The 9,539-nt window shown below is 40.2% G+C and overlaps 1 protein-coding gene across 1 annotated transcript in view; it reads left to right on the top strand.

Annotated features, from left to right (window-relative positions):
• The window catches only part of hmcn1 (hemicentin 1), a gene marked incomplete in the record, with an annotated part of 75,365 nt that overhangs the window by 44,925 nt on the left and 20,901 nt on the right, over window positions 1-9,539 (top strand). Inside the window, 24 exon segments of the mRNA XM_014007378.1 lie at window positions 416-591; window positions 761-857; window positions 1,078-1,200; window positions 1,287-1,442; window positions 2,594-2,875; window positions 2,969-3,136; window positions 3,938-4,051; window positions 4,184-4,270; window positions 4,365-4,556; window positions 4,661-4,834; window positions 5,804-5,917; window positions 6,003-6,148; window positions 6,235-6,385; window positions 6,550-6,744; window positions 6,825-6,938; window positions 7,027-7,214; window positions 7,614-7,710; window positions 7,872-8,033; window positions 8,121-8,234; window positions 8,313-8,515; window positions 8,637-8,718; window positions 8,835-8,966; window positions 9,044-9,193; window positions 9,276-9,435. Coding sequence (XP_013862832.1) covers window positions 416-591; window positions 761-857; window positions 1,078-1,200; window positions 1,287-1,442; window positions 2,594-2,875; window positions 2,969-3,136; window positions 3,938-4,051; window positions 4,184-4,270; window positions 4,365-4,556; window positions 4,661-4,834; window positions 5,804-5,917; window positions 6,003-6,148; window positions 6,235-6,385; window positions 6,550-6,744; window positions 6,825-6,938; window positions 7,027-7,214; window positions 7,614-7,710; window positions 7,872-8,033; window positions 8,121-8,234; window positions 8,313-8,515; window positions 8,637-8,718; window positions 8,835-8,966; window positions 9,044-9,193; window positions 9,276-9,435 — 3,577 coding nt within the window.

Below are 9,539 nucleotides of genomic sequence, written 5' to 3'. Positions count from 1 at the left end.
TATAAAAGCATGCTGCATTTATTGTATGTTAAGGGTAATCTAAAATTCTTCCATCTTTGTTGTCTGGTTTCAACCCCTATGAGAAATGTCYATGCAGATTAGATTTCACGAACTTCTGGAAAATGAAGCTGCTTGACATAAGTATTACAAACAAATCTTGATTGGTTTCTTGCTGCTGTTAAATCCCAGAATGAACATTTTGTTTAAAGAGTCCCAGATGGCCAATAAGCACAGATTTTGTTTATTTATGAGGAAACCTGAAGATCCTGCACATTGGATTGCTTACAGTTGTGTTCTAACTTCCACTGTTTTCTAAATGTTGGCCAACAATCATGCTCAGTAGTTTCTCTTTGATCGGCGAGCATTAACTCTTGCACAGGAACACTTTATTGACCTACACTCATGTCTGACTCAGTGCCTCCAAACATCAAGGGTGAAGAAGTGAATGCTACTGCGACGCTTGGTCTTCCAGTGGAGCTGCACTGCCAGAGCGACGCAGTCCCTCCACCTGCCCTGTCCTGGCGCAAAGATGGTCGTCCTCTCTTTAGGAAACCTGGTCTGACCATCTCTGCAGATGGTAGTTTACTCAAGGTAGAGTTTGTACACTTTTATATATACATGTAAGAAAAAATCTGGAGTTATTTCTTTAATAAATTTAACAAAAACAGTTTTTTTGATCTTGATTTCTTTTACATGGACTTTTGATTAAAGTGTTTGTATATTATTACCCAAATTCACATACCTGTGTCTGAATTGGTAGGTTGACAGTGTTCAGGTGCAGGACTCAGGAAGGTATACTTGTGAAGCCACCAATGTCGCAGGAAAAACAGAGAAGAACTTTAACCTCATTGTTTGGGGTGAGTTTGTATTTTTTTAATGTGTTTGTGAGATATGCTAATAAGAAAATATTCATGAGTTTTTATAAGTGCTAATGTATAAAAATAAAAAAGAATAACAAAAAATACACAAACAGTTCGACATCAATCTCTCTCTTTGTACACATCTGTAAAAATTAAAGTTCTGGTTCCATTTAATGTTGTTTGAGCGCCTCCTTTAGGTGTCATGTTGTTATTGCAGTTCCTCCCAGTATCCGTGGCTCGGAGGAGGTTTCTCCTCTGACAGTGATTGAAGGAAGTCTCATCACTCTTATATGCGAGTCCAGCGGTATTCCACCTCCTAACCTTACATGGCTGAAGGACGGTAAGTAAAAAAAAAACAAGAAATTGCAGTTAGAGCCAGAATACCATGTGTGTTTAACACTCTAACCTGTTTTCCTCATGTTTTAGGTTATGACCTGAAGTCAGACCAGAGGCTCAGGGTTTTGTCAGGAGGCCGTCAGCTGCAGATTTCCAACGCAGAGAGAACAGATACTGGCTCCTACACCTGCACAGCCTCCAGTGAAAGTGGCACCACCTCCAAGGAATACAGCCTGCAGGTTTACGGTACATACATCATCGGAATCTTTTATAAATCTTACTGAAAGCATAATTGTGAACTGTGATTACATAGAGTAATATTACTGTGGCAAGATTAAATTTATTATATGTTCTGATGCATCTCAGTAATCCAGGTAAAAAATCAAAAAGAAAAAAATTGTATGTATTGTTTGACTCCCACCACCCACTGGAACACAAGTTAGGAGTGATCAGGACTCTGTACCACAGAGCAGACAGTGTCCCTACAAACCCAGGAGCCAGGCAGAAAGAGAAATCACACACACGACAGGCCCTGGAGCAGTGTGGTTATCCTGACTGGGCTTTCCTGAAAGCAGACAGGAAACACAGACAGGATTCCATGCAACCTTCAGGTGAAAAAGAAGACCCCAAACCCAGACCCAAACCAGTGGTTATTCCGTATGTTGCGGGTGTTTCGGAGAAACTGAGACGTTTATTTTCTAAACATGATGTCCCAGTGGCTTTCAAACCCCAAAACACATTACRGCAAAGGCTGGTTCACCCCAAAGATCCGGTGCCCCACCACAAACAGAGCAATGTTGTATATGCTGTTAAGTGCCAGGAGGACTGCGACCAGTTATACATCGGGGAAACAAAGCAGCCACTGTTCAAAAGAATGTCCCAACACAGACGAGCTACATCTAATGGCCAGAACTCTGCAGTTTTCACTCATTTACAGGCCAGCGGTCACTCTTTCAGAGATGAGGATGTTCTCATTCTTGATAGAGAGGAACATTCGTTTGAGAGAGGAGTAAAAGAAGCCATTTTTGTGAAGACCGTCCATCATTAAACAGAGGTGGAGGCCTCCGTTTTCAGTTGTCCCCCTCCTAAAGTGCTGCTATTGCCAGTATCACTCCACCCCCTGTTAACAATARGTGTTAATTAGGTGTCAACGATAGCCATGTGATGTGAGTATCAGTCACATGGAGGCAGGGCTTAAAAGCCTGAATTTTGCCTGAAACTCTCAGACTGAAGAAGTCTCTTGGAGGAGAGACGAAACGTTTCATTAGAGAAGAACCCGTCCAGAAGACCTATACAATTTTTTTCTTTTTAAATTTATATAATTTAGAGAGAAATATTTACAAAATACTGTGTTGTTTGCTGTTTGACTATCAAAACTTTTATTTCTCTCTCTGCAGTTCGCCCTTCTATAAGACAAGACAAACATGACGTCGGTGACGTTACAGTGACTAAAGGAGGCGATGTGACCTTACACTGCACTGCAGACGGCGTACCTCGACCTGCGATCACATGGCTGAAGGATGGACGGCCCATCACAGGCCAGCACGGAGCAAAGGTCCTCAATGAGGGAAGTTTGTTGCAGATTAAAGATGCTAAATTATCAGACACGGGGCGTTACACCTGCTTTGCTGTTAACGTGGCCGGACAGTCTGAGAGCAAACACGACATCAGTGTGCATGGTATGAAATTGACATGTTTCTTTGTCCATCATAATTAATCTTTCTTGGAAGTACAAACTTTGTCTTTTCTGCCAATTTTCTTGTCAYATTCAGTCCCACCCACGATAACCGGTCAGGTGCAGTTCCCAGAAAATGTAAGTGTTGTGGTGAAGAACCCAGTTGCTCTGAACTGCGAGGCTTCTGGTATTCCTCTTCCTGCCATCTCCTGGCTGAAGGACGGTCAGCCAGTTAAAACAACGAGCTCACTTCGCATCCTCTCAGGTAAGGTTTGGTTTTGCTGTCAAGGATTTTATCTTCTTCGATACGGTTATGTTTTACCCAAAGAGCTTTAAAGTRCCTGTGACATCAACTTTTTGTAATAAATATGAGTGCAGTTTTGGAAATGTAACATTAATAAAATATTGCGCAAAAAAATCATGCTGCTGAGGTGAGCAGTTGTTGAGATATTTGTGTGTGAAGTAACAGGAAGTGATGTCAAAGGGGAATGTCTGCATGTGAACAGAGCACTGCTGCAACGGCTGACGACAGAGACTGTAGAGAAGAATCTATGTTTCTTTAGATTATTTTGAGTCTATCAGGGAGATGAAGAAGAATCAGAGTTCAAATAGTGTTTCAATAAACAAAGACCAGAGATTTCCTTTTCTTAAGAGTTCCCCTTTGATGTCACTTCCTGTTTCACTTTGGCTGGGGCAAGTTCAAAAGAAAATATGCCAGTTTTGCAACAAAATGGGTAAAATCATGTAAAGTTACCGAAATATAAAGATTTTTTCTTCGGCTTTTTGTATTTGAAGAATATCACGGGCACTTTAAAGATACTTTATTTCCTCCGATATGTCTCATGATGTCTCATTCTTAAAACTGGAATTTTAAATGTTTTACCTCCTGTTAGCCTAGAAGTTCAAATTCTTTGTGTTGATTTATTACAGTTTTCATATTATCATGATACATTTTAACCAGTTTTAGGATATTGTGTACGTTTTTTAGGATATTGTGTATGTTTTCCTGCTGTGTCTTTTTGTGCTGGAAAAGAGCCGGCTGTGTAATTACCTGTTTAAACTGCAGGAGGCCGAAGTCTCCGCCTTCTGCATGCAGCAGTGGAGGATGCTGGAAGGTACACATGTATTGTCTCTAACAGTGCTGGAGAAGAGAGGAAAAATTTTGACCTTGATATTCTAGGTAAAGAAAAAATTAAGTTTGATAATGTCCACATTTAAGTATCTATAAACCGAGAGACTTGGCAACATTAAGCTGGTTATGTTTTTGTTCAACTTGAAGTGAGAGTATGAGTCAGTTCCTTTTCATTGGCAGTTCCACCAAAGATTGTGGAGGAGGGAACAGTGGTGGACACTAAAGTAAAGGAGAAGCACAACATCACTCTCACCTGTGAGGCTTCAGGTAAAAATGTACCCTCTTTAAACTTATTGAATTTTTTATATAAGTTACAGAGAAAACAGTAATTTTACTCTGATAACTTCTTTTTAATTTCCAGGGAACCCAGTCCCAAAGATTCAATGGCTGAAGGATGGACAGCTGCTGGTGTCTGACAGGAACCACCAGATTGTGTCTTACGGTCGTTTTCTCCAAATCTTTGAGGCCCAAGTTTCAGACACCGGGAGGTACAGCTGCATGGCCTCTAACAGTGCAGGAGACCGCAGCAGGCATTTCAACCTCAATGTTCTGGGTACAAAAACAGTCTCTTTTTTCATTTACCTGAGAATGTTTCAGGAATAAATCAAGATGCAGATGTGTTTCTGCATTTCATCGCTGTCATTATTTTTTTGCCAGTTTCTCCCACCATCGCTGGGTCAGGCCCTGATCTTTCTGCAGAGGAGGTTACAGTAACCCTGAGCAGCCCCACCTCTCTGGTGTGCGAAGTCCAGTCCTACCCACCTGCCCTGATCACCTGGCTCAAAGACGGCACTCCGTTTGAATCCACTCGCAGTGTCCGAGTCCTTCCAGGTTTGAAGAGCATAAAAAGACAATAACATTACATCCATCTATTACATTTACCTGCTTCTTCCTTTCTGGATCATGGGGGTCACTAGTGCCCATATTCAGCATTCACAGTGCAAGGGGCGGGGTACGCCCTGGACTATGGGGTGCCGTTTGTAAAGTTACACAGTCAAAAATTACCACCAATATTTTTGTTTTATTTAGCCTTTTATAAGAACAAAAGAACAGAATTATTTTTCAAAGTCAGTTTTTCACCATATGATTCATACATTTATAAATGTCATAGTTTATAAACTAAATATTTAACTTACAAATTAAATATTTAGTAACAAGCTAAATATTTAATTTGAGACTTATATATTTAATTTTGAGCTAAATATTTAGCTTGAAACTTAAATATTTAGCTAGCTACCTAAACATTTAGCTAGCTACCTAAATATTTAGCTAGCTACCTAAATATTTAGGTTGCAACTTAAATATTTAGCTAGCTACCTAAATATTTAGCTTGCAACTTAAATATTTAGCTAGCTACCTAAATATTTAGCTTGCAACTTAAATATTTAGGTAGCTAGCTAAATATTTAGGTAGCTAGCTAAATATTTAATTTGTAAGTTAAATATTTAGTTTATAAACTATGACATTTACAAATGTATGAATCATATGGTGAAAAACTGACTTTGAAAAATAAATCTTTTCTTTTTTTTCTAATAAAAGGCTAAATAAAACAAAAATATTGGTGGTAATTTTTGACTGTGTAACTTTTCAAACGGCAGCCCATACTGGACAGGTCACAAGTCCATCACAGGGCCACATAACAAATGAGACAAACCTCCATTCACTCTCACTCACACCTGGGGACAATTTAGAGTTACCAATTAGCCAAACGTTGATGGTTTTGGTCTGTGTGAGGAAACTGGAGTTCAATAACATGATAGTAGAATAATAATAAATTTTTATTGACCTTTGCCTTGGCAGGTGGGCGGACACTGCAGATTATCAATGCTAAGAAGGAGGATGCAGGGAGGTACACGTGTGTGGCTACTAATGAGGCCGGAGAGATGCTGAAGCACTATGAGGTTAAAGTTCATGGTGAGATTCCCGCACCTTTAAGCACTGAAGAACATCCCTGAAGCTGTGATGTTGTAAATATGACCAAAAGTGTTTTTGACTGAAGTTCCTCCACAGATCAATAAGAACGATATCCCTGGAGAGGGACTGGCCCCTAAAGAGGTGAAGATCAAGATTAACAGCACACTCACCCTGGAGTGTGTGGCTCAGGCCTTCCCTCCTCCTGCACTGCAGTGGTATAAAGACGGGCAGGTAGAATAGGTTGATTCTGTTTTTTTTTCTGTCAGGTATTTTGTCAGAACTTTTAACTGAAGCCTTTAAAAACAAATTTTCTACAGATCCTGAGGGGGGATGACCACGTGTCCATTACAGCCAATGGTCGCATTGTTCAGATCAAGCACGCTCAAGTGTCGGACACCGGCCGCTACACCTGTGTCGCCACTAATGTAGCTGGAGAGGACGAGAAGGACTTTGATGTAAATATACAAGGTGAACTGGGTGGACTTATGATGTTAAACGGTTACCTCTCTGCAGATCCTCAGGGATAAATCCAACAATATGTGCTTTAATGTTTTGGATTAGATAAACACAAAAACTCCAGGAAGCTTCGATTTGAGGTCAATATTTTAATTTTTTTCCCAATTTTTCTTTAGTTCCACCAAATTTCAACAGACCCGATGGAGTTGGTGATGCGTCAGTCTCAGGCTTTGGTGGAGACGCTCGGGATGTAATTCTGAACAATCCCATTTCTCTGTACTGTGAGACAAACGCTGTGCCCCCTCCCACTCTGACCTGGTACAAAGACGGACAGCTGCTCACCTCGAACAACAAAGTTTTAATCCTTCCAGGTGAAATGACAAACTGGTGTAAAAATTCACACAATAAAAGTAAAACGGGCAGAAAATCAGGTCAGTTTGTTCGTTTTCAGGTGGGCGAGTGCTGCAGATTTCCAGGGCGCAGCTTGAAGACTCTGGCAGGTACACTTGTGTGGCCATCAATGAGGCAGGGGAAGACTCCATCTTCTATGATGTCAGAGTGCTGAGTGAGTTTTATTGTACAAACCTTAGGCAATAATTAGCAACTGTTTTAAATTAAACCACTTTTTGTGATGACTTCATGTCTTTCTCTAGTTCCTCCGAGCATACGGGGAACAGGCAGTGATGTGCCTGATGAAGTCACCGTCCTGGTCAACAAAACTACCCAGCTGGACTGCTACGTGGACGGAAGCCCCGCCCCTAAAATCACCTGGTTTAAAGATGGACAGCTGATCAACTCTCATGGTCCACATAAAATATTGCTCAATGGACGAGCGTTTCAGGTAACACTTGGAAAAGGTAGAGACACAAAAAAAATGAATTAATGTGTAAAAAAATATGATCAATTATAACTTTCTAGTAGCTACACTTTGCCAAACCAACTAACTTACGTATACATAAAATAGCTAACCCTATTGGAATAAAACACATTTTAAAGTGAAATGTATGTTTGAAACATCTAAAATGTAGACTTTCCCAATTTAAATGTACATGAGTGCCACTGTATTGTGGCCTGAAATATCTGATTTTTTTCCTGCAAATTGAAMAATGCTCTGATAAAATATGTTAAATAATAATTATATAATGAATGTTGATGTTTGGTATAATCAGGTTTGCTATTTGGAGTATTTTAGAATTGTTTGTAGTTTTAGCCTAATAAATTATGTTTTTTTTTTAATTAGGTGGTGACGGCTCAGGTCTCTGAAACAGGACGCTACGTATGTGTGGCTAAAAATGTTGCTGGAAGTGCGGAAAAACATTTTAATCTTAATGTTCATGGTGAGTTATTAGAGATAGCCTATTTTTGAAGACTTAGAAAAGTTGTTTCTTTTTGTTGTTGTTGTTGTTGTTTGGTTTAATAAAGGAGTTCAAACCTGTATTTTTCTGCTTTCAAACAATAATGTAACTCTATCGAACATGGTTTCTTCTTGTCCTTCTAGTACCCCCGGCCATTGTTGGTGTGAGTCCTGAAAATGTGACCGTGGTGGTGAACAACTTTGTGTCTCTCTCATGTGAAGCCACTGGTTTCCCTCCTCCCACATTGAGCTGGCTGACCGTCAGGGGCCCCATCCAAGATAAAACTAATGCTCTTATTGTGCCAGGTAATGAGAGGAACTGTTCAAAAATTAAACATTTTAATACACACCATGAAAAAAAAAGACTAAGTTTGTGTCCATCTGTTTCCTCAGGAGGGCGCACTTTACAGATTCTTAAAGCAAAAGTATCTGACGGGGGGAAGTACAGCTGTGTGGCCATCAATGCAGCAGGAGAAGCCCATAAACACATTTATCTTACTGTGTTTGGTCAGTCTACATTTTTGCCTCCTGTAATTTGGAAGTTTTAATGCATGAATTAATAACTTTTTCTCCTCAACCGCGCAGTTCCTCCAAGAATTCGAGGCAATAGCAGGGACTCTGCCACGGAGGTGAATGTGCTTGTTGGTAAATCGGTAACTTTGGAGTGTGAATCCAACGCGGTCCCTCCTCCTGTCATCACCTGGTACAAGAACGGCAGAACAGTGACAGAATCTGCAAACCTGCGCGTTCAGGCAGAGGGGCAAATCCTTGAGATTAAACACTCAGAGGTGAAACTCCATGTTGTTTTTCAGTGATAACTAACATTTTTTCCTTTAACAGTCATAATAAATTTTCACAGCTTAAATATGTATTGCTTCTATTGTTTTTTGCTTTTGTTTTTCCCTGCAGGTATCTGATACAGGACAATATGTTTGCATGGCATCAAATGTTGCTGGACAAGTGAACAAGAACTTCCACTTGAACATCCATGGTAGCTTGTTTAACAAAATCTATACATTTTTAACAATACTAAAGCAGATATTTGAGATGGTGCTTGCACAGGCATAATGATAATAATAATAATAATAAAGAGATGTTTTCCCTCAGTTCCTCCCAGTATTGATGGCCCAGCAGAGGAGAGTGTTGTGGAAACCATCAGCAACCCAATTACTCTCTCGTGCGATGCTACTGGAATCCCTCCTCCCAACCTCATTTGGCTGAAAAATGGACACCCCATTGGTAGACTAAGATCAAAAAGGTCAGCGGCTGCCACTGCTGATGTATTTTACACAACAGTAACTTTATATTTCTCTTAGAGAACTCAGAGTCTTTGGAGATGCACATCTTCTCAGGAGGAACCAAACTACAGTTTGCGCTGCTGCAGCTTTCTGATAGTGGAACATACACATGTGTGGCATCGAACCGGGAGGGAGAAGCACACAAGAGCTACCACCTCACTATACAAGGTACATGAACATCTAAACCTCAGGTGTGTTAGCTCTATTCTATATATGTATTTGAAATAGAAAAATTATTATTTTCTCCTAGTCCCACCAAGTATCTCTGGATCAGACATGCCCACTGAGATGGGGGTTCTTGCTAACAAAAGCAGCCAAATGGTCTGTCGAGCTCAGGGAAGCCCAACTCCAACCATCCAGTGGTTAAAAGATGGAGAAGCCATCAACAGTGCAGGATTGAAAGGGCTCAGGTATATAAATACATCCATCCTGCAATGCAAGCAAGAAATGGAATCCATCAGTATGACAAAATCAGATATTTTAAGTTGAGCTTTATGAGTGATATATATATATA

The sequence above is a fragment of the Austrofundulus limnaeus genome, unplaced genomic scaffold (assembly GCF_001266775.1).
Source record: "Austrofundulus limnaeus strain Quisiro unplaced genomic scaffold, Austrofundulus_limnaeus-1.0 Scaffold41, whole genome shotgun sequence".
Classification (NCBI taxonomy): Eukaryota; Metazoa; Chordata; class Actinopteri; order Cyprinodontiformes; family Rivulidae; genus Austrofundulus; species Austrofundulus limnaeus.
The sequence above is the reverse complement of the archived record's forward strand: the minus strand, read 5'-3'. Positions and strand labels throughout refer to the sequence as shown.